Below are 26,353 nucleotides of genomic sequence, written 5' to 3' on the forward strand. Positions count from 1 at the left end.
CCATTAAAAAATGTATTTGTACGATGTATAATGTATACATTTCAATACAGTTATACAATCATTATTACAAAAACGTATTATTGATAAAATACATTAATTAAAAAAAATAGATAAAAATTTAAAACACATTTATTTTATTATTTCAATGCTATAGTTGGAGACTAACCAGATGCTTCAACTGTTTATGGTTGCCAAAATTTCGTTTTCAACTTTCCTTTCTATAGTAACCCTTTGAAAGGAGTGTTTACAACATTATACGTTCCATTTCATAATATATTTTAGTATTTCGTTTAATTATTGCATATCACACAAAAAATAAATACATTGTTAGATAAATAAATAATATGATGACTAATAAAATTGTTTATAATTACAATAGTAAGAAAGAAGCCCAAACACTGATCCATATTATTCATTAAAATTCATCTTTAATATATTTTTCTATTTTCAAGGGTTTTAATACTAATTCAAAATATTTAGAAGAAAAAATACATAAATTAAAATTAGATAAGGTTATTGCCATGTTTTATTCAATACAGATTTGATTTCTCAGTGTTAAATAGTTTCAGAAGATGAAATTTAAATATTAACCAAGTAATACAGATATAGACTTAATATTAAAACTGTTAATTAATAAACTTATAAACCAATAGTATGTACTATTTCTCTTTTTTATTTGTTCATTTTTTTTTTATTGTTCAACTAATAAAAGTGAGAAAGTAACCTATAATTATTTTTTTATTATGACTGTTTATTTTTCATTGTATTTTTTGTTTAAGTATTTCTGAGGCTCCTCAGCCCTCATCTATTGATTTATTTGTATTATTCTAAAGGGACTCGTCCCAGAATAAATAAAATATTATTGTTATTTGATAATGGTTATACATCTGTAATGTAGCATTTTTGGGGAAAATAAACACCCTTATAAATTCATGCTTTTTTATTTATGAATTGGAGGATATTTTCCATTTTAAAATCCAATCCTAATTATGGTCACAATAATTTATGATTTTATGTAGGTAACTTATTAAAAATTAGGCGAAAATGTACAATATGATGTCTGAAACTAATTCATAAATATAAGAGGTTTAAAATTGTGAGGGTTTGTTTTTCCATAAATTTCTATTACAATAAATAATTAATATTAGATAAATTGAGCAAAGACTCGATTAGAAATACAAAAATTAATTTAAATATGTTTATAAAGCTTCCATGGGCTATGCTCAGAATTTCTTAAGCACCACGTGGTCTTGTAGGAACTGGCATTGTTAACATGTCCACTCTCAGTTGTACGTTCCCCTGCGCACAGCAAGCACGTGCGTCGTTAATTCGTTCTAGTTCCTATTGCACATTGCGGATATGGCGAGTTACCTAAATGTTTGTATCATAACATTGCATGAAAGAGATCATGATCATCTAGTTTGGACCACATGGTAATTAAGATCTGTGAACTGTTGCTGCATATTACTATTTTTCATTATAAATAACATTTTTTAACTCCTGGTAAGCTGACATCTCAGAAACAGCATGATTAGTCTCCTTTAAAATATAATTAAATATCTTCGGTTCAAAGCCAAAGTAGAGTATATGTAAACTTCGCTATCTCGAATCGGATTTTGCGTTGTAGTTTCTAAGTGGTTTTCTATTCTGCCGTGTTTATAACTTACCTACTCATACCGCCCAGAAAAATAATTACATAATTGCAATTTTTTTGTGAAATCGATTTTATGGTCTTGACAGTCTCAAAAACACATTTTCTAGATGAGTGTAAAACAATATGCTCGTATTTACAAAATTCTCCTGGGGAAGAAAGATTTGTTGTTATGATTCTCATGCTTGTTTAGCTTCTCTGGTGGAATAACAACGCAATTGTAAATTCTTTTTTAGAAGAAAATATCGCCTTAATCTGGATATCTACTCGATGTACAGCTATTTATGACAAGATTAGAATTTACTTAGAAAAAATAATAAAATTTATTCCATTTGACATTATTTACTTTGCAGGAGACATTATGAAAATGTACTTGTCTTCTACCTGACATCTGGATGTTTATTCTATTACCAATAATTACCTCATTTGAGGTAGTAATCTGAATGTTAGTGATGCAGTTCATAGCGTTATCAAAAGAATTTTATAAAGGGCCTAGAAATCAAGACCTATTGATTTTCCTGAAGTGTGGTTCGGTAATCAGAAATACCAAAAAAAAAAAAAAGTGAGCAGATTATTGTAAATCACTATATGGCAAGGTGACCTTTAATTTTATGAAGGATACAGAAGGAATCTTGTTTGAAGGGTCAAAAATAAAACTGATTGGTTCTGTAAAGGAAAGTGATATTTTTCAGTACACAAACAGTTATAAGGAAATAGAGTAGCAATAAAGTATTTCTATAATACCTGCTTACTGGAGGAAATCATTCCCTTCCAGAAATCAAGTTAAAAGACTTAATTAACCTGATGAACAATACCATCATTTCCTTTCTTCCACAAACGGTTTATGACAGTCTAAATTAATTTTGGTACTGGTTTTTCTATGATTTTAATTAAAAATTATAAAATTGTTTTATACTTTTCATATTATCTTGTTCAAATAAAATTTTACTCGTTTTCTCACTAGTACTAATATAAGTCAGAAAGTAAAATTTGTGAATATATTTAAAGTTATGTTTCAATGCCGTTTCAATCGAAAATCGTAAACACCACGTTGCTGTAAATAATTGGTTTGATAGAATTGGTATTTATCTTCTAAATTGGAGCGACCTCTAATAACATTAAATCAACCACTTTGATGTGCCCAGCCCTACATGGTTTATACAGTTGACATTCCAATCTAGGATTTGTTGGCATTGGCCCTTACTATATGTGAATCTCAATCCAGGGTCATCTGCATGCATCATAAACTGGAGAATCAAATCAAATCAGTCGCCAAAACTTCGTTTCTATTAGTAATGTCGTACCCTTATCGGACTTCATACTTCTATCTAGGAGTTTGTCTTGACTAGCTACTTTCTCTGAGTCCCAACTCACTTGACAAACCCTCTATTAGACCCTAATAGAACTCGATTTTTTAAAATCTTATTTAATCATTTATCGATGCTCCCAATTCTAAATCGTTGAAATTATTTAATGGACTCAGAGTAGAGGTGTGTAGTAGCTCCAATACTTAATCATAAATTTTCTATGGGTATAACACAGAAATGGGTACAGGAAGAGACTAAACAATGTCCGAAATACCACGTTAAAGTTGTGGAGACGGCTTTTATCATAGTTTGATATGAAACTATTTTTATTGTATAGTTTTGGGCATTGTTAAACAGTCTATACATTTTGTAAGTTCTACATTTATGGAAAAACGTCCCGTAGTCAATTATTTGTCAATGCATCGTACTTACGTCATGTTTTGTTATCAATTTAAGTGGGTTTTCATTAACAGATAAATTATTAGCCAAGTATTAACAGATGGTTTCTTCATATGAGTTGGGTATACATTTGGTATCGGTTATCAGAACTTCTGGGTTCTAACTTATCGTATGACCTTGTTCCACAGGTGAATGTTCTTTAAATAGGAATACTAGCTCTCATAGCACATGTTGCTATGTAATCATATTTTTTTTTCAAATATTTTCTTTATATGATATTCCCGCATAAGGATCGTTTATTGCATTGACACGTTTTACCCCGTATTGCCTTGACATAAAAACGTATTACGTCATTATTACTATCATTATTACTAATAAGAATACCAAATAGTCATCAAGTGTTTAGAAAGTGTAAGTATGAAAGTGGAAAATAATACTTATTTAAAAACTAAATATGACAAACATTTAAACAAACTTTTAACCAATTTAAAAATTACCTAAGCTGCCCAATAATAGTCAGTGAGTCCATTCCATATATTCAATTAATTACAAGTCTGTCATAAACTTATATAAAAAATCTTTTGTTCTGCCTCAGGACATGTTTCATTCTTGAGAAGTGAGCTTTCTGCTAAATCAAGTCCTTTTCTGTCAACAATTTACAGTTATAAATATATTTTGGATTTGTCTGTCATCATCACAAAAAATCAGTTTATAATTAAGGATTGAGGGTCTGCGCTATTCTCATTTGGAAATTGTGTCAATAGAAAATTTATGACAATGATTTTAAAATAGGTGCTTCAATAATTGATACACTAAAGATGAACTCAATAAATATTTTGGTAAGAGAGTGTGAGGAAAAGAAGGGGGGGGGTGAGGGATTCGTTTAGGTTATTGCTTAGTTAGTACTATATTTCCCAATCCATAGACCAAAGCCGGGAATTAGACCATATGCGCCCACCTCTCACTCCCGAACTTCTTTGAACAAAGGGGGTTTTCTAATATTCTTTGATTTGTTTCATGAAGTCTTTATGCTTAAAATCTTGTTCTTGTCCTCATTTTTTTTAAGTCGATGTTTTCAAATAATTTCTTCTTTCAGACTCCGGTCCTACATTTCCACCTGTCATACCTTTATTATTGACTGGGTCTGGTTTTTTATAGGATACGATATATTCCGTCATATCCTTCTATTAAGCCCATTCGCCAATAGCTGCTATTCTTTTCTTAGCCAGTTGATCATCCAATGACTAGAGCCATTTAAGTTCTTTGGCTTAGATTTCTCTTGTCAGAATCATGAGCTGAGTAGCCTGAACATGAGAATCATGAAAGCTTCCAGTAAGAGGAGCATCGGACTGCCCTGCACCTCATTGGGCCAGGGCTCCCCTAACGGTAGCACATCCTTGGCCTTGCTCCTGACGAGAAGGGCTATCGAAGCCTCCTTACGCTGGTTGACTAGCGCCATCGAAAGTGGAGTCGCCCCGAAGACGTTCTTGGCCTCCAGATCCGCCCCGTGATCCAGAAGCCACTGTACGGCAGAGGTCTGTCCGGAAAGCGCTGCTTTGTGCAGTGCCGTGTCCCCGCTCTCGGTCATCGCGGATACATCTGCTCCGAAGTCTACGAGTACTCGCATCACTTCGACGTTTCCAGACGCTGCCGCGTAGTGCAGCGGTGTCAGTCGTGTATCTCTATACAGATTACTGAAGTTTGATTGGACGTCCCTGGTCCTGACGTCTACTTCCTGCCCTGCTTCCAAAAGATTTCTGACGACCTCTATCCGACCTTCCGCTGCAGCTAGATGCAGTTTGGTCTCTCCGTCTTGATTACACACTCTGAGATCTGCAAGATGTTCATTCTTTATCGTATTAAAACTAGGTTCTTTTATTTTCCTATCCTGATCTCGATATTCGATGTTATCTGAGAGAATTTCAATAGTTTCTTCACCAATGGAGCCACCCTGTGAACGTAGTATTTCAACTTCTCTATTTTGAAAATACATCTCAGCCAGCATTGTGCTTCCTAATAGAAGTACTCCAATCTGAAACAAACAGATTTTGAATTTATTAAACTTTTGCGACTTATTAATATATTTGTTGTATCGAAATATTACTTCAGTTCATCTTCCTTTACACAGTTCCAAAAAAAAAAATGTATCTCTTTGTAACTGTTTACCCATAATTGTGCATCATGGTTATGCATCAGCTGTAAGTGGAAATTTATTATCAAATAAATCAAGATACTAAAACATCACATAACATTTCACTTACAGCCTCAAATAGACTCACTCATTAGATAGAGTACTAGACTTTTTAAATACTGTATTAATTAATTTGGCGAGCGCCCTGGCTTTCAGCACATGCGACATGCGGAGTTCGAGGCGCCGGGAACTTCCAGAGTCCTTCCTACTTTATTCGCCAGTGAGGGGGCTAGCTTGTTTCGTATTTTCCCTGGCTGAATGCTTATATCTTATATCGGAATGAGTGTGTTTAAGATGTATTTTACTTTATTTTAATTTTATTCTATTTATTACTTTATCATTTAATTTTATATGAATGTAAATATGGTTTGGATGAGCTCTCTAATATTTTTTCCAAGACTGTATTTGATTGAGATATGTGGAGTATTCATGATTTTTAGTTTAACATGTTAAAGCGTGTTAAATGGAGAAAGTTATGTTTAATGGAAAAATATTTTCTTCTTTACCTTTTTAAAACGATATTACATATAACGTGGTTGAGAGTCTGTTACTAGGTCTGCTAAATAGAGAATGACGTCACGCAACAGACCAGCTGAGCTCTACACTATTTTATTTGTTGTCGTGTTAGGTTACTTACTGGTTATATGTGATTTGATTGTCTTTTTTTTTTCTTTTGTCTTGTGTTTTGGCCGTTTTTAAACAAGACAATCTTTCACACTTCTACTATTTACTTACTTTAGGCATGTTATAATAAATGACTGTAATCAAAACTTAGAAGTAAACAATAACAAGAAGTTTTGGAAGGAAAGGCTACTAAACAAGTTGCCCAGAAAATCCGCTAGGAGCTCTCATGCATTTAACATTTAAGATTTTAAGACTTTAAATAGGGTTGCTCACAATCCTATACTTAAAACATTTAACATGGTAAAACATTTCACTTTTAACACAATATCATGAATACCCCTATTATAGATTCTTAAAAAATTGCCCAGATCTAATAGAGATATTTTTTTTTTAATAACTCTTTTTTTAGACGTCGATGTGAGGCTAAGAAAATATAATATACAAAGTAATGGTAAATAATACTTCCTGCATTGGGAAACTCATTGTCATTGTGTGTCATCTAAAGTTTTGTCATTAAGTTATTTTTGCACATTTGACAGGTTACATTCTTTGAACCTGAGCTGTGCTGGACTACTTCCCTTGAATGGTTTGATAAGCGCTCTAGTCAGGTGTTATACTGTAATCAATACGACCAATCAGTCCTTGGTCCATTATCTCTGAATCATATTGTATTTCAACAAAAACAAAATTATTCTATTCTTAAAAAACCAATCAATCTTCTCATTTATTTAATAATTTTTCTTTATAGTATACATTTATTTTCACAGGCGGTGCTATAACCTCTCGAAATCTTTGATTACTAATGTTTAGTCTTTAATTTTCAAGTGTTTTTACTAAGTAATAGAACCCAACCAGCCGGAATGGCCCCTCCCCATTCTTTGTTAGCCCCTGGCTATATAGCCCCAAATGTATAAACCGCCTTCAGCGGACCCAGCTTCCACATCTTATAATGCCACAAGGCAAAAGAAGATATAAATTGTATGTAAATAGTGTGTATATCCCTTAGATTTAAGTTATATATAATTGTACATGTTAAATAAAATATAATTTAGGAGGTAAGAAAAAAAAAAAAAAAAAAAAATAAAAAAAAAAAATACTAAGTAATAGAGCTTTCATTCATATATTTTTAACCTTTAAATACCAAAGGTAGTAAAAGGTAAGACACAACACGAATTACTTTTTCTTTCTACACAGTAATGCACTACTAACTCACATTTTATTTCTGTTTTAGAGGGTTCGGAAAAACATTCATATATTTTAGGCTTGGAGGAATGAAAATTACCATTTTCTAAAGTTCCTATTATTTATGTAATGTTGCACATCAAATACTACATTTTTACAAAAACAAAGGATCTTATAGAAAAAACTATTTTTTTTTATATATCACAAACTATCCTGTGGTGGTACAAAAATACCACAATTTTTTGTAAAAACACTGTAAATATAAAAAACGATTGATAAATTATGTCATTTTTCGTTGTTTTTTTAAGTTTATTTTGGTTAGTTTGGAGCGGATTATTATTTCAGATTATTAACTAAGTTGTCATTTTTGTTTCAATCATTTAGCCCTGCAAAGTAGGGTGAAACGTTGGTTAACAATAAATAGTTTTTTTTAAATTTTTTGTTACCGTTATTGACCGCTACTCGGACTTCCCACTATATACATATTCATGTAATGTATCATTAGCTTTTTACGAAAAACAAAAAAAAATTACCGCTACTTTTAGGATTTAGAGAAGGGGGCTCTTGAAAAATATTTTTGGGAACCATAGACCGAGACTAATATAACGGCTTTTGCTATTGTTATCTCTTCAATTATGTTAAATGCAGCTCCAATTTGGAAAGAAGCGATGGTTACCAAATCATTTAGGGGACAGATGGTTTCCGTTTATCGTACAAGGGCAGTAATTGCTTTTCGAACTGTTTCCTACCAGCCTACCAGTACCGATTTACATTGGAAAAGAGTATAGAATCCTCTGCATGTCAGACTGCGGAGCACGTATTTTTCGCTTTGCGGTAGAAAGAAGCGAATTGAAGAGAGTGTGTGGAGGAAGCATCACACCAGAAAGCCTAATGAGCTACGCTCAGACCAGCATTGGGACGCAGCGATGAGATTCACCACAGTCGTCCTTAAGAGGATGAGCAGAAGAGAGGGCTAGAAGGCGTGACTATCATGGAAACATGAAAACCACGCGAAGAAAACAATGAGGCGGCACTCGGCCATTTCTCTCCATGAAGTGAAGCCTAACGCTGGACCCGTGGGGAGGAATGAACAGCTGTGGGGCAGTGCTTTTAGTGGATACAAATCCCACAGATAAACAGGTACCGGCCTATTCGTTTCTTTTGAAGATTTTCACCGACTCTCGTAAAAAAAAAAAAAAAACACGAAAAATATTAAATTTTTCTCAATATTATTACTTTCCTCCCATTTAAAATATTTCATACAGGTAAAGATAAGTTAAAGAAAAAAAAATAGTTAAATTCGAGATATTCATGAGGAAAATATTTGTGCAAGGAGAGAACAAAACATTTAATCTTTTCAAGCTATCATTAGAATTGTTGACTTCTTATATCACAGCAGTAGAAATGTTCCTCTAAACTATTCTTATCACCTGAAACTAACATGTGCATCCTTCTAAACATTATGTAGTTTCAGAGAGTGTAAACGGAAAACAAAGCAACAACACAACAGGATTTTTTTTAATAACTCTATCTTGAAACAAGTTATTCCAAACAAGAAAACATAAGTATATAAAAGATTTATAAATATATATACGAATATAAATAGGCGGATGTTTGAGAAAGGTGCCCCTCTCCCCCCTCACATTTGAATAGAAATTCACGCTGCCACCTAGTATGATAAGAAGTATGCAAATATAAGAAGTAGTAAACTTGGCATATACAACGAGAATATTGAACAGCATCTCAACATCCGCATGGTTTTTTGGGTGCGATCAGCAATCCTCCACGAGTAAATAAGCTACACCCCACAGAAACTTCACTCAGGGACGGAACACAGATGAAAGAGGGAAGATAACATCGTTGAAGAACAATATTTCAAGCAAAGACGATGTCCTCATCGACGATGTTGTTGGACTTGGTGTTGTGGCGTCATGGTGTTCAATGCTGAACGGAAAGCTGGACACTGGAGTGGTCAGCATCTCCATTTCCCGCACATAAAGCGCATTGAAGTTTCTGGTCACAATTAGTTGCTTTGTGAGCTGATTGACCACGGTTTCGACACACGGAGTTCTAATCCTTTCCACCACAATTCCGAGCTATCTTTCTATTCTCCCAGCAACGGAAACACTTCGGAACTCTTAATCTTTACCATATACCACTAACAACCTGGCATACTTGTACCTTACCTTGCGTCATAACCTTCCTACTCTGGAGAACTGGTAGTGAAATGACCGCTGTTTGCGTACCTCCATAGACTTGACGGATGTATCTTAGTACTGTAATGTGCACTGACTCTTCGCCCAGGAGAGACATTAAGGCCTCCACAACCTCCTCTTTCATTGTGAGACCATCCAAATCTGTTTGGAAGTTCCAAGTTCGAAAAGGGGCTCCTCTGTCCAAGGTGTTTGTGTGTTTTTTCTCTCAGAGGCGATTCTAAAATGACGGGAAACGTTCAGGTCCTAATTTTAAACAAAACCACATTTCTATGAATTAAAATCAATCGAACCCTCAATGTTCTTTGTTTAATACTTAGCTGAAGCCATTATCACGCTGAAATTGATACATTATAATTGATAAATTATAAATACATAAAATTTCAATCTACCGAATATTATAAAATCATTTAACACTGAATCACTGTCTAATTAATATTTTTAACATCTAATTGACAAGAATGTAGAACACTAACTTCATCAAGCTACGACAATGTTAATTCGAAATTTATTCACCTGAATTCTGATTTGGGCAAGTTTGATTGTGTTCATTTTATTTATCTTTCGGTTTATATACATGTAGAGATTTTTATTATTATTTTAAGTCATTTCATTATTTTGGCATGGATGTGATCATTAATTATTGCTCAAGATTGTGGCAGTTAGTCAATGATTTTGTACTAATCAATAAATAGTACTTATCAATATATTGTTATTCTGGCCGGCTTTTATTAGAGGAATTTTGGAATTACGTATATATATACACATACACTCTTCGAAACTTTAGTTAAAACATTTTATTTTTTTTTATATATATAGAAACAAGAACATATATTGTATTCATTTACCTCTGTCATGGCCTAGAGACATACAAAGGGGGTCAGTCCCATAAGTAAAATGACAATGATATTGTGAGTATAAGATAAGAAAAATAAAAAGTCTTAGTAATCAAAAGAAAATAATAACTAAAATATTACTAACTACAAAAAAACACTCATTGTAATTTTCAAGTACAGAAAGATAATAAAAATATATTATTATTTAAGATATAATTAACTGAAGATACAACCTTTAATATTTTTTTAGGTAGAAATTCATTGAAATATAAGATAATAGAAAATAATAATAATAATAAATGTCAATAAATTACAGATAATCAACGTATTTTGTTATTTAAAAAAATACAGAAAAAAAAACTGTAATTTTCTTTGCGAATCATAAGTAAATTGTTACATTTTCAAAAAATACAGAAATATTAAATTGACAATTAATTACTAATTAAACTACAGAAAACGAATAAATATAAAAGTGTGTAAATGTAAATGTTACTGTAATAGTTTGCTTACTTTATAGAAGTTCATAAAAAATATGAAAACATCGTTCATCTTATTATGGTGGGGTGGTTCCAAAAAACTTAATGAATTTATAAATTGCTGCCTCACATCGTCAAAGAATGATATTTATACGCATTTGTAAATTATTGAGCTTACAGGAGTAACTAAGACAAGAATAAATATAACATTTAGACTTACAATTTTCTTGAACTCCATCTGGTTCATAACAGCACATGGGTGAAATCGCAGGTAACTGACGCAATATTTAACTTACACCTCTCCCGAGCAAATATTTGGAAGGTGATAACATTTAAATTTAAGATTTATGTATTGGTCTAGAATCCCGATTTGGAAATTGACTTCAGCACTGCTCTATCGAAACTATCTTATAGTTGAACCTGAAGATATATTTGAATTGGCGATAAGATACCATATCTGAGGAAAAACCCGCCTATAGATAATAGAGTAAGGGGGGGGGAAGGTATGTCTCTATTAAAATTAACTACCTCTTTGTTTTCCTTGTTCTTGCTATTTGTTGTAGGATTCTTCTTAGGTAGGATTTTACTAATAAGCTTAAAAAATATTTGCAATTCTCTCTTAATTTCCATATTTCAGTGTTGATTTAAAACGTGTATTTTTTTTTTTTTTTTTTTTCATCTCCTATTTCTAGGTCCTCTAATACATAGGTAAACCAAATGTTTATGGCATTTTTAAATTTAACTATATATATTACATGTAATAAAACTAAATCTATACCTTTACAATACCTGAAGAGCCAAAGTACAGTACTTTACAGGTAGGGAAATACTGTTACTAGACTAACGGTTGTGCCAGGAGGTGATTTGGTCAAAATCAGGCTCGACTGCCAGATTTTTTCCTATTTAAACGGTAAACTTTGTGAGCCTGGATGGACTCAAGAGGGCTCCCGAACCCATAGGGTTGACTCGTGGCTACAGTATCAGGTTGTGGTTGGGTTCCCAAGTGGTAGGTCACTGGTTGTGGAACTTCATGAACCTTTTTTTGATGTAATCCTCTATTGTCTCTATTTGTGAATTACTGATTCTTACGACTTTATTTTGAAAAGATTGTTGTATTTTCCTTTTCGTAAAGGATGCCGCCCCCAAGACTTCAGAGCTAAACATCGGTAATGGCCGGAACTCCAGGAAGGGATTAGTTATAGTTCACATTTAGTTTGAGCGCATTTTTCTATTCTGAGCCAGTAAGAACCTTTGTTACACATGAGTCCATTGGCCCATTTGTTAGATGGCCATTCACGTGGTGAATACCTATTCCATGCCATTTGCATTGGCTCAAATCGTATTTTCTGAGTTTAACTTGATTTTTTTATTAAATATTGGAACATAATACAAATTATTCTAACCATATTACTTCAAGATAAAAATTCAACAACTCTCCTGTTATAATCTTTATTACAGTGATACGTTTCGAACTATATTGATTCATTTTCATGTAAGAGATCGGTCCAGAGCTAAATGACGATATTATAGAAATATTATTTTTTATCTTATTTCAGTATCTGGTTAAATCAATGATGAATTTAAATGGTAAGTGAAGAATCAAGTTAAATCATGCAACATTGAAAAAGTGGCCTAAATTGGAAAACGGCTTGAAAAGCAAAAACATTTTATAATAGAGTTTAATCATTTCATCATTCTTATGGAAGAGCCTGTTGATATTTTTATCGTAATAGAAATGCATGTATGGATTAATTACTGCTTTTCATAAGTTTGTTAGAAAAATAAATAAATTTTCCAAAACAATGAGATGAATTTTATTTTTTCACCTGCCCTTTACATAAATTGAAGGATTTAAACCAAACGAAAAATTTAAATGCAAATGCAAAAAGAAAATATATATAAATAAATACTTATGTATGGATTCAAATGGCAGACACATTAAAAATTTAAAAATAAACCGACAAAATGTTAAATCCGATGTTTATAGCCGATATAGCTAATCTTCGTTTCGTGCAGTCAAATCACATTTTAAATTCAAATCTCACCTCTCAGGCCACCCATCTTACAATTTAAATTTCGAAATTAATAACCTACCTTCTGTTCGGACAGGTTGAAGAACAGCTGGAACGTCAGTATGTAATTACGATAACAGGTTTTGATGGCCTGTTTCCAGAAGCGAAGGTCGTGAACTTAATGTGAAGTAATCGATTCTTGGCCATCAACTGATGTCTTGTTGTTTGATGATATGGCCATATTTACTATTTATTTTATTTTAAATTCATAACTTTATTTACACCTGTCAAATGAGATGGACTACTTGGGAAATGTCATAGAGAGAGCATTACCTAGCAGAACCTTCTCCAGGTGTGATATAATATATAATTATTAAATGAAAAGATCCCTCATCCAGCTTCTTTCAGCCATATACAGACATTATTGGGCTCGAATGTTGCTAACTAACAAGGAGCGTTTGTAACTGTACTGAATCTGTTTGTTTGCAAGGTTTGAAGTTTGTTAATAAGAGCTCTAAAGTGGTTTCAGTAGCAGGTGTAAGTATTAATTTCTATCTAAGTTTTAATTTGTATTGTATCGAAAGGAGTAAAAAAAAAAAAAATATATAATCCACGATCAACTCATCATTGTTACATTGCTTGCGTTTATTAGTGTTTAAAAAAGCTCTTTACGGTCCAAAGTTCTCAAGATACTATTCGTCAAAAACTGAATCATCTTTTTTTTTCTAAATACAGTAAAAATTTCGTGATATTTACCGAAATAAATTCACAAAATGTTGATTTCTATTTATTTGTAAAAAATTGTTTTGTTTTTTTAAATTACCTCGATAATTATTGCTATGACATACGGAAGTTTCGTCAAAGCTATATTTCTTTTTTTTGCAAATTGGTATTACAAAAAAAAATGAATGTTTTCTATATGGAATTTTTTGTAAGTTGAAACCCTACATGATTTTTATAATTGTAAAAAAATCAAAACGGTGTACAAAAACCACATTTTGCACGCTTTGGTTTTCCTGGACATTTTGAATGTCAGCTAGATAATAGATAAGCAACAATAAATAAATAAAAATCAATGCTTGTTTTGTGTGTATAAGTACAGCAAAAAACGCTTAGTTCCAATGTGGGAGTATCGAAGTTGTATAGGATACCATCATTCTAGATAAGTGACACCTATCCTGTCCTAGATTCCATTCAGGTTCTAGGACCAGTTGGGAGTAACGAACGGCTTAGTTAGCAGTTGATGTACGATACGATCTGCTCTGAGAATATGCCAATCGCAATAACTGCCACCACCCACTGCTGATTCGTGAGCAACTTCTTGTCAAGTGAGAATGCAGTTGTGATTTGTACAAGAAGTAGACTTCATGTACCACCTATTCTCTCGTATGGTTGATCTATTCTATCAGCGGTTCTAAGGTTGTTGTGCTAAAAAAATTTCATGGCGCTTGTTTCGGACTTAAATAATTTCGCTGCATACTTTTTGCCCTAAAAACCAAACTCTATACCTTTATTGGGCTAAAAAAAATGCAACCGTCATCCTTAGAGTAGCTTGAATTTTTGTAATGAGGAAAAAATTATCTGATAAGTAAAAATACGCCTTCATGTAAAAGAGAGTAATAAAGCTTGAGTTATTTTAAGATATAAAAATTGATTTTTAGATTCTGAGATTAAATACCATACATGCCGCTTGTATGTTGTTTTTAGTAAAATGATAAACACACCTTTAGAAAAGATATCTAGATGGTATAAGTTTAACCAATACATACCATGGCAGGGGGCCCTATGGCATCTACGCTTAATTTATACACCTTTTTCAATAGGTCAATTCCTATGAACCAGAAATCAATTGAAATATATGACATAATAAATATATTCGATGTATAAAAGAAATAAGTACGATTTCTGAATTCCTCATCCGTCTTAGAAAAGCGGTTTAACCAGACTCATATGTATGTGTGAACGTAAATGTAAGTATATTTATTTAAGCCCCTTCATCTTCTATTTTAACATATTTTTTATTCTGAAATCGGCCGCACTCGCACCACTGCATACCTTCACCTATCGTTATGTTCTTCAGGTTTTATTTTTTTTTTTTTAATATTTCGTTTTACATCCCTTATCCTTTCTCTCCTCTTTTCTTATTCTTTCTTACTTACCCCCGTTATTAAGTTATGCCCACCACATCTTATTATTGTCATATTTACTAATTACTCCTTTTTGCCTATATAACTTTATATATTATTTCTTTCATTCCAATATTTGACTAACATGTTTCATTAATTCCATAGATTTTCTTTCTCATTTTTTTCATAACTTTAATTTTAAATAATTCTCATTATGTTCATATATATTTAATAGATTTTCATACATAAATTGATTTCTTGTGCCCATAGCTCCGTAGGCTAGGGCTTGGGGCGTTGACTTTTTTATTACGTGGCCGTCCCACTAAATGAAAAACTTGCACCTCCCCTCCCCCCTACCATGGTTAGACTAGGTTGGTCACCATTAGATAACTAAACAAACATCACCTTCGCTGTAAATTGTCATAGAAAAAAAATAATAATTTCTTGTTTTTTCACCTTTCGTAACTTTAATATTACTTATTCTTAGGTAGTCTTTATCTTCTCGTAATACTTAGACTAAATATTTTCTTCTAACACTGCTTATTTATCTATATTTTCTAATTATTCTGTAACTCATTTTATTGTTATTGTTATCTTATTTTTTTATTCTTAGACTTGATGAAGGCCTGAAATTTTAACCTATAGATTGGCACTAATCTATAAGTTTAGTGAACACACATTTGTGTTCTTCACTAACTGCACACCCAACCATCTTTTCTTCATTTTTTTTTTTTTTTTTTTTTTTTTTTTTTTTTTTTTTTTTTTTTTCGTTTGATCTTTTTACATGTATTATTAATTCTTCCTGGTGGTATTTTATAATATGACTCTCAATCGGTCATTCACAAAGACGACTTCAATTTTCTCATGTTTTATTAATGGCATTGTTAAAAAAAAAATTAGTTTTATGTTTTCTTCATGTCATTTATATTTAATGATGGGAGATAAATTAAATTGTTCATGAGATTCTATTGTGCATAATAAATATAAATTTAAATATGAGAAGATGGTCAGGGTTGCGGTCAAAAAAGAACAAATAGTTAATAACTATTTTAATGTCCGACGTTTCACCCCACATTGCAGGGCTAAAAAGATACAAAAAAAACTAAGAATATTACAACAATAAGATGCAAATAAGGTAATTTAAGCTAGAATAAATATTATGTAAAAATAAAGTGATAAGAAATTACTAATAAATAAAAGGAAGGAAGACATAAAATAGTATTAATATAAAATAAACTTGAATAAACAATGATAAGAATAAAAAAATAAGTAGCAATGGTAAGAATAATTTTTTTTTTAATACGTAAAATAAACAGTTAAAAAAAGTACAGGAGACGTACATAAAAAAAAAAATACAGGGGGAAAACAAAGCAGAGATTAAATAAACGTCTTGAAAAAATAAATAAAAATAATAATAATGATATTAAATGAGCAAAGAACAAATCAGGACCACCTACCTGTTCAAAGCGAAAGGTTGAACAGAAGGTGACAAATCATAAGCGTGAAGTGTCGGGCATTAAAAGAGTTATAAACTATTTGTTCTTTTTTGACCGCAACCCTGACCATCTTCTCATATTGAAGTTTTTCGGTCAACTATATATACATACATATATAAATATAAATTTGTCTATCTTTCTTTGACATATAAATAAATTAAATTATGAAATATTTCAGATTTTTGTGAAGATAATTTCATCTGTTGGTAGAAGCCCCACTTAAGAGCCTTCACTTACTTCTATTTTGCCTGATACAGATGACACAATCCCTGACAATAGCTGGATCGTGAATGCATTCCATGGACCAGTTTTAATTAGTCTGTACAATGGGTCAGTTTTAATTGGCCAATCTATGAAATCTGCGTATATATGCAAATATGTGAAACTATGATAAAACTAAATTGAAAAAAAAAATTATCTCTTTGAGATGAAATTAATTCTTGTACATCTCAAAAAGAGCTAATTCTTGTATATTCTAAGTTTACTAAAATATAATCTCCTTAAAATATTTGGTGATCTTTAAACATTTAAAAATTCTATTGTTATAAATTATTAGATTAAATAAATAAATAAACATGCCCAACTGATTTATTAATGAAATATTAACATTAAAATTAAATTTCGTTCCAAGTGATTATAGTACAAGAGTCTGAATGAAAAAAAGGCAGTTATTTCTTTCCGATTTTATATTACTTTAATGAAAACTATGTATAATTACTTGTCCAAATTGATGAGTCTGCCAAGTATATAGGTAGGGGGAATAAAAAATGGTGGCTGTTTCAAAACTTTAAAAAGAAAAAAATTATTTTTCATTCAGAGCTCCATATATTTAAACTTATAAACAACACTAAAACACTAAATAAAAGTCTTTTGAGAAAGAGTAAATTTGCAATTTCATAAAAAATGCACTGAAAAATCAGTAGTTAGTCGATTTATTTTGAGAAATCTATACCTCAAAAACCATTCGACGTACAAAAAATAAATAGAAATCTGTCCGAACATCTAGAACATTTTATTAATTTATTTTGTCAAATATCAGAAAAACTGCGACTCCTACCAAGATTATCTACTTTATAGTACTTTTAACTAGATTTAATTAGAGTACTGGCATATATCTGCACGTCTTATGGTTCAAGTCAAAATTTTTGTCCAAGGAGCTAAAAATGAACATTTTGTCGAATACCATGAAAACTACTACTGCTACGAAGATAAACGTAATAAACTACTGTATAGCACATTAAATTAGCTTTAATTTGAGTGTTAGTAGACATTTGTATGTCGAATGGTTCCTGAGATATAGATTTCTTAAAATAAATTCATTAACTACTGATTATCAGTAGCTCTATTAGGGCTCATATATTTCAGAAAATTTACTCTTCTTTAAATGATGTTCTATTAGGTTTTTTGGTGTTGTTTATAATTTTAAATATATGGAGTTCTGAATGAAAAAAGAATTGTTTATAACGTTTTTAAATAGACATTTTTTATTCTCCCAACCTATACTTGGCAGACTCATCCATTTGGACAAGTAATTATACATAGTTTTCATTAAAGTAATCAAAAATTGGGATGATAACTGTCTTTTTTCACCTCAGCTTTGCTGTCCGTGGAATTCAAGAGATCCCAGCACTTCCCTCCCAACCACGTCTCTTCTATTGGAAACCAGTGGAGATTAAGTAGAAGCGCTTGAGCTGCTTATACACAGAATGATATAAAATGTATTATCAATAGAACATCCCTTTTTTCATTATTTTAATTTCTTGAGAGATTTTGCTGAATTTGGAGCTAGGAAACAAAAGATACTATCGCATGAAAATACCGTACTCTATTATTTTCAATTACTGTATTATTATAATATTACAAGTACTATATAGAGTTCTAAATAACGTAAAGTAAAATGAAGACGCACTTCCTCTTATGCAATCCACTGATTGGTTGAACAATCGCACCGACACAGGTTGAAAAGAAGAAAGGGCTCAGTCCTGACACAAAGGAACAAATCCGAGACGGTTGGATTAGGCAGTACAAACAGGTGGGTACTCGGAAGTACTCCAACGAGATAGGACGTGACCGGTAGTACTGTGTGACCGACTGTTAGCATCACGCCCTTCAAGAACACGCGTGACCGAGAGAGAGTGCGCTAACCTCGTTATATCTTCTAAAGGCGGTATTTGATACGCAGCACCTACCTCTTCCATACCATTTATTATAATAACATTTTTAATTTAACTATATCTGGAATATATAGTATGGGAAAGTATTGCGTTAGTGCAAAATTAGTCACAATAACAAATACATACATAAATAATTTCTAAATATTTAATTTACTTTTTACATTCAATTTAATTAACATGAAAAGGATGTTAGTTAAATTTAATGTAAATAAATTAAGCTCAGTAATTAGGTGATAAAAGAGTTCTAACATAATTGAGATAGGTTTTATTGTTAATTGTGTTATTGTGATTCGATAAGAAGAAAAAAAAAAAAAAGTTGATGCATTGAAATTATATATTTTTGTAAGTAAATAGCCATTTTACTTTACCATATTAATTGGAAACTGTTAAGAAATTATTTTAATATTTTTTTTTTTTGTTTTGAAGATTGTTTGACATGAGAAATGAATATTATTAAAAATCGCCTGAAATTGAAATACGGCATAAAAACCGCCACTCCCGCCCTCCGTGGTAGTCTTACTTACTTGTCTGACTTTTCAAATAAACAATTATAGAGAATAGGTGGGTCGATGTAGGACATGTCACACAATCTCACAAGAGAAGACAATAACACACACACAAAAAAAGGAATCCTTTCCAGCCGGACCCACCCCTCTAAGACAATATTCAAAACTTCCCAAGGAGCGACGGCCCTATATATTTAAAAAGGGCCTGAAATTGAAAAACGGCTTGAATATCACAATATATATATATTAGTGTTGTCTGTGAGAGGATAATATGGTAATATGAAAACAATTTTTAGGTTGTTATCTCCTTTATAACAGCTTTAGGGCCGAAACATTATTAAAATAAACTTAGTCGAGAGTGAAGTGGACCAATTGAAGTTGTGTCATTATTAAAATTAATACTCTCAAACAATTAATTAAAAAATACATTTAATTAGAAAACTGTGGTTTTTTTTTTATTTTGTATTCAATATTTTTAAGTTGGTTAGTGAGAGCATCACTAGCTGTTATAGCCACGCACACAAATCATAATATAGTAGTCTATGGTTAGTTGATTTATTGAAAATAATAACAATAGATACCGTTTTAGAACAAACATTGAAAAAGCAATATATCAATATACGTCATTACTAGAGAAGTTTTTGTTTTCCAATTCCCCCTATAATACATAACACTAGCTTTGATAGAATCTGTAGAGTTATCTCAGTATAGGAAGTTGCCCCAACCTACGATACTGTATTTAAAATACGTCCAATACAAAATAAACTCCATTTTTTTAAAATTGACAAGTTGTGCTACTATCACAGCGAGGCAGCTATATTGAAATATACTATTATTATTATAATAAAATACAATAATGATAATAATAAAAATAAACCTGTATCATGATAAGATGAAGCAGATCCGCCTGGAACACCGCTCTAGCTGCTACTAATTATTGTACAACTGTAATATTACATCTTGGAGTTCTAGCCCAAGGTCGGCCGCTTGATGAGATGAGGTAGTTCTGTTGGCGTCTATTTTTTCCAATGTATTTCTGTATTATATTGTTTTTATTACACTACTTTCTGGTATATCATTATATAATTCATTTTTCTTTGTTAGTCATTACTTCTTAGCTATATTTTACATTTCGGTAAAAAGTAAACTGAAAAAAAAACAAACACCGTATTGAAAAAAAATAAAATACACATCATTATTGATTGTTTTTACAGTAATATATGTTTAGTTATAGTAAGGTTATTGAAGGATTTAAAGAGTTGAAAGAAGAGCAAGATTGGGACAAATCCTGTGTCAGTTTTTATATCTTTCCTTGTGCGGTGTTTTTTTTCTTTATAATTTCTTTATTGTTATTTACAACTGTATACAAATATATATAACAAGTAAATTTGCTGTAGGTGACATAGTGACATGATACAAACATGTGAAAAATCTACCTATTGCAAGAACTCCAATAATATTTCTAGTGAAGATCTCGAGGCCATCTTCTTTTCAGACGCCTAGAAGGATTATTAGGTAATGAAGGAGAAGCCAGGTTAGAAACAAGTGGATTTGGGTGGTTGGGAAGTTTAACATGGAAGGAATGGTATCTGGTTTTGGCCAAATCGGCAAAATATGGGACATTGAGGTCCTGATGACTTGATTTGTGACAAAGTAAGGAGCATTAAGGATTTGGACTGTAAGGATTGGATCCGGGAGGAATTTGATGGTTTAGTGGAGCCCCAAAGCTCAACTCCGTATGTCCAGTAGGCCTTATTATAGTCATGTAGATCAGTCTTTTGTAATGGATTGGCAATTTAGACAGTTTGTCTAGTAAGTGCTGTAATAGTCGATGTAGTCCTAAGTAACAGATCTGTTCGATAGGAAGAATTGGGTTATTATTAAAGTGTACTGTAGGGCAATAGATCATGGGTTTACGACGAAGGATAAATGTGATTTGGTGGGATTTATTGGAATTAATTTTAATCCTCCGATTTTGGCACCATTCTTTTTGCGGTGTAATTTTAAATTATGAATGCATCTTACTTATTCCTCTTTAATATCAATTGTTCTTTACATTTCTTAGGTATTTGTTTTGGAATACTTGTAGTTTTTTAAGTTGGTTAAATGCAAGGTGGTGATACCTACTCTCCTTCAAAGCGAAAGTGGAGCTAATAAGACCACGTCCACGAAAGGAAGGTTTACTTTGAGGTTAATTGGAATGTCTGCTATTTTAATCTAATCTGAAATAGAAGGCAGCCAGTCACTGACTCATACTCGTCCCCTCTGTCACGAAAGGGGGGCTAATATAGTACCTACATCGGCCAAGAGGCTCCAACAGTTTCAGAGCAGTATAATGAGTTGTATAGTCAGACATACTTCACAACAAAGAACAAAGATGGACTACGACATTCGAACTACTGACTCTGACAGACTCTATATCGAGAAGGTATATCAAATTTTTTGACAGCCTTCAGTACTGTACGAACAGGACGGCCAAAAGGTGGTAGACACAAAAAAACAGACTAAGGCTTGACTCAATAGAAGTAAATAAATTATTTGAATCAACAAATGATCAAATTTCCAACAAATTCATCATGACATCAATCCCACGCACCCATGGGGATTAGAAGAAAAAAAATACAGACTTTAAGATTATTTTTTTAGTTTAATTATTTAAATTAAAATATTTTTACTTATTTTATTTCAGATAAATATCTTATCCAACAATTAAAATCAATATGTTTACTCACCAACGTAATATCCTTGTTATTTTATTTCATGTAATTGCGCTACTGTAAAAATATTTTATTCAAATTAATGTAAATAAATAAGAGGCTTGCGTCATTTGAATAATATATAAGACAGACGTATACTAATGCTTATTCATCTTTTATTCATTAATGGACTTCAACTAATGAAGCTTTTACATTTTTTGTAAATGGCCTCTTGCACGGTCAGTAGAGATAACAGCCATAATTCAATTACCAGACTGACATAGAACACTATCCGACTGGCGAATAGCTTACTACTACTAAAAATATTGTGGAATGTCTCTTTGGATTCATAATAACACAGACATGTTGAATAGTCCATTATTTTGCCATTTACGTGCAACAATAAAGTGAAATTCACGAGTATCTTCTCTACCTCAAATTTTGAATCATCGGATTCAAAAGTTATCTATTCGATTAATGTGAACATTTATCTTTGGTTTGACTGACATTCCGACTGACATTATAGGGGTAATACTTATTAGTTTCCGAGAAAAATATTATATGATAAAAAGATTATCAAGATTTATTGAGCTACAGACTTGGATGCTCAAATGCCTGGTTTATATTGCGTGCAGCTTTTGTAGCATTATTACCAAGTTTATACTCATACAAAAAAATTACATTACGGTGGAATTCGTATCGGTACAAAATTCAAAACAAATAACAAAATTGAACACTTATGAGAAATTCACCTTTGTTAAAATGTGACTCTGGCGATGGACAGAAAGAGAAATACTTGCATTTTTTATTAAAATATAGGTTTTACTTTCAAGAAGTTTATTATAGAGTTTATGCTTAGTATAAGTGAAATGTTAAAAAAGAAAATTAAATCCTTTAATGGACCATGTCAGTTATTAACCAATATATATGTGGTGTTGTTAACATATATATATGTTATGTTTATTAACCAATATATATGTATATAACAAATAATTATCGAGAAAATCCTTGTGTAGTATTTTAAATAAAATTAATTTTGAATTTATAATTCGAAAATTTCGTGAACCACTCAGAAAGGAGTGGAATCTAAAAAAATTGAATACATTTTTATTACAATTGTAATTTTTTCTAAGAATATACTTTAATTGTTTTCCTAACATTCACATTATATATGTTGATAGTTTTTTGTTTTGTTTTTTCTGATTTACTCAAAACCTATTTTTAGTGCTTATTCCTTTCCTAAAATATAGGTTACAAATATTATTCAGGCATTGAATCTTTATTGCCTGATGGAGTTTTATTAGCATTCTTAAAAGTCGTAAATCTTTATAAATACCATGACATAGGATTTGATGATATATTGATGTTAAAGCTAGATCCTAATAAATTACTGGATATATTCGTTTTCTTTATCGTTCTCAATCAATAACTACGTATATAACATTTATATTTTACTTGAGTAAGTCGTCTTGCATCTTACATGGTTTTACAATATTTTGTATATATTCCTTTTATTTTTGTCTTCATAATTTCAAATCACAGAATCAATCAGAATTTTAATGTATATTCAGACGTAAAAAAAGTCAGTTAATTATTTTTCTAACTGTTTTAATGTTACTTATCAATTATATTATTTCAAAGGGAAAAATGAACTGTTTTTACTTTGACTTATTCGTGTATACGCACTGGAGTTATATATCCAAGGGTCTGGGATCGAATCCGGCTGTGGTAGATAATTATTTTCTGGAAGATTATTGATTGACCGTGTGTAAAGATGAAAGGAATATGGTCCGGGTGCGGTCAAAAAAGAACAAAAAAATAGTAATGGAAGATTATTGATTGACCGTGTGTAAAGATGAAAGGAATATGGTCCGGGTGCGGTCAAAAAAACTCAATTAGTAGAATTATACTATTTTATTGAGCCAACGTTTCGCCCCACGTTGCAGGGCTAAAAAAGATACAAACACATAGTTATAAAAGGAAAACAAAAACATAAGTGTAAAATAACAGGGGTATAAAATGCAAAAAAGTAAGATATAATAAGAAAAATTAAAGGTAGTAAATAGTAAATGTAAATATTTCTTCTCCCCCTATTATGTATATTTCCTTTTATTGTTCACCTAATTTAAATACTGTTCTATCATGTTTACTTTACAAATTATTTTCGTTATTGTGGCACAACTGCCGTCCCCACTCCTCCCAATACCAACGGTCATTTTTGTTTTGACTACCGTCAAAATAGGTATGCATTCTGTCTCATCATTTGATTTGTATTCTTTTTTCTTTTTACATCTCTTTATTTGTATTTTCTTTAATATTTCTTTTCTTATCTAGCTGTTACTATTACCCTTTACATTTACTATTTACTACCTTTATTTTTTCTTATTATATCTTACTTTTTTACATTTTATACCCCTGTTATTTTACACTTGTGTTTTTGTTTTCCTTTTGTAACTATGTGTTTGTATCCTTTTTAGCCCTGACGAAGCCCTGCAACGTGGGGCGAAACGTTAGCTCAATAAAATAGTATATTTCTACTATTTGAGTTTTTTTGACCGCACCCGGACCATATTCCTTTCATAATTATTTTCTGTTTCACTGTAGCCATTAGTTAGGAGGGTCCATCCACACTTGCATGAGATATGTTAAGCGTTTCTGCGATATACCGTGTCATAGAGTGAGGGTTGTCTGTGACCAATGCTTGAATTTGGTCATCATGAAGAGTTGAAGGACGACCCGAGCGCTTTGCGTCTTCCAAGTCAAAATTTCCGTTCTGAACCGAGCAAACCACTTACGGACAGTGTTTTCTCCTCAGATATCATCACCATTTTGTTAACCGTCTGTGCAGCGCATTTTCCTTTCGAAAATAAAAAAATCATTAAATGACGAAAATGAATTTTTTTTTCTCTTCCATTTTGAGCAAGCAAAATACCACTTAAAGATAAGGAATCTCGGTTGAAACTGATGCATAAAAGCACCTTAACTAATCCTTTTTTTTAAAAATATTTAAACATTATTGACTTAGTAAACATGATTTTATAAACACAGAAAGCATTAAATTGAAATATTGATAAACGCTAGAAACGTATTTTACAACCCAATATATACATTTATTTAGGTTTCCCTCTCCACAAGTATTTCCAATTTTCATGGAATATGTCCTTTAATTTCAATATTACTCTTATTCCAACAAATCCTCTTCTGATATGGAGTACTTAAAATCTTGACTCGGATCTAACTCCTTCATGCTTTGAAATTGCAGGAATTTCCTTTTAAAACAGATAAAAAATCACGCAAACTCAAGACTGGAGAGTTTTGAATACAATTTCCTCAAACCAGGGGTGTATTTAATCAAGTGGAGAGTCGTCGTAATCTATGTATCACCACAAGCCCTTTGGATTGCGGTGTCCTAAACCCGGGTTAACCCATGGGTCCTTGTGGTTTAACATGGCATTATCACTTGATACCTCCGTAATTTTTTCTTATTCGAAAGAGTATACCAATCAATACAGATAGCTCTATGACTTCAATATATATCTGGTGCAATGCGCACACACTCAACTTTCAGTTACTACTCTACTTCAGAGTCGAAAATAATCCTCGCTCGATTCAGAACAGATATTTCTATATTATTCAGTATGATAATTCTATTCTGAACCTTTCCGTTGACAGATTAACAAACTCCTATGTCAATAGTTTTCAGAAAATTAATTTATAAATATTTTTTTTTATTTTACATTATCTTGACATTTTCTATTGCAAAAGCATTTCAGAAATATTAAAGAATGAATAACTCTAATCTCCTTTGGTAAGTTATCAAAACCTTTCATAGTTCATACATTTCGATTTTTCGTTGCTAGTAAAAATTAAGATGGTTAATTTATTCATAAAAACAAAATTAAAGGCACTTTGAAGGGAGGAGATTTTTTTTTTTAATCCGCATTTAAACCCTGTCAAACTATTTAAATGAAGATAAGACCTAGTTGATATTGGGCGCCACTTAATTGTACATTAATTTACCTAGTTTAATTAAAATCGTTAGAACCGTTCTTTAAGAAAATCCTAAAAAAAAAGTGTAAAATCGATTATACAATGGGGCACTTCTCATTGGTTGATTTTAATGAAAAAGTTGCCGTTTCACCTGACATATCAAAAGGACATACTGTCAAAATTTATTTATTTTGAATATGACAAAGGATACTTCCCTGATACTTCCCTAACCCCTTCCCTTCCTCCCCTCTTGCCACACCTCTAATCCTTTCTCTTTAAGAATAATGTCCTGGGACAGTGACAGAAATTGGATATCCCTCTGCATAAGGAGAGGCTAGAGGTCTAGGTTCTAACATAGTGTATCCATGGAAACATACCTGCCTCTCCTCTTTATTGTGCAACCATTTCAGGTTTGTTTTATTTTCTCAAGGATTCAAAACAACATATTACAAAATCAAGACTTCTGGAAAAATT

The 26,353-nt window shown here is 31.7% G+C and overlaps 1 protein-coding gene and 1 long non-coding RNA gene across 4 annotated transcripts; one reads left to right on the plus strand and one right to left on the minus strand.

Moving 5' to 3' along the window:
- Positions 1-689: 689 nt before the first annotated feature.
- Positions 690-20,136, minus strand: LOC106689029 (ankyrin repeat domain-containing protein 49). 2 transcript variants are annotated; one of them, XM_067049076.1, is made up of 2 exons: positions 20,071-20,136; positions 690-5,389 (listed from the first exon to the last, which is right to left on the minus strand). In XM_067049076.1, exons 1-2 carry the CDS (start codon positions 20,077-20,079, stop codon positions 4,646-4,648), a joined length of 753 nt encoding a protein of 250 aa, XP_066905177.1. In that variant the 5' UTR covers positions 20,080-20,136; the 3' UTR covers positions 690-4,645. The 2 variants fall into 2 exon arrangements, with proteins under 2 accessions (XP_066905177.1, XP_014289258.1); XM_014433772.3 differs by lacking the exon at positions 20,071-20,136 and adding an exon at positions 11,100-11,272 and having other exon boundaries at positions 691-5,389.
- On the plus strand, positions 12,926-17,021 carry LOC106689030 (uncharacterized). Of its 2 annotated transcripts, XR_010843868.1 has the most exons (3): positions 12,926-13,428; positions 14,715-14,861; positions 16,692-17,021. It is a non-coding gene; the product is annotated as an uncharacterized lncRNA (long non-coding RNA). The 2 variants fall into 2 exon arrangements; XR_001344384.2 differs by lacking the exon at positions 14,715-14,861.
- Positions 20,137-26,353: the final 6,217 nt, after the last annotated feature.

Source organism: Halyomorpha halys, unplaced genomic scaffold, assembly GCF_000696795.3.
Source record: "Halyomorpha halys isolate HHAL.00 unplaced genomic scaffold, Hhal_1.1 Scaffold1265.1, whole genome shotgun sequence".
Classification (NCBI taxonomy): Eukaryota; Metazoa; Arthropoda; class Insecta; order Hemiptera; family Pentatomidae; genus Halyomorpha; species Halyomorpha halys.

Bases quoted from the DNA above. Each gene is read 5' to 3' on its own strand.
- LOC106689029 (XM_014433772.3), bottom strand. From the start codon at position 11,126: ATGAACCAGATGGAGTTCAAGAAAATT. The intron at 5,390-11,099 runs GTAAGTCTAAAT...TGTTTGTTTCAG, and splicing joins AGATGGAGTTCAAGAAAATT to ATTGGAGTACTTCTATTAGG.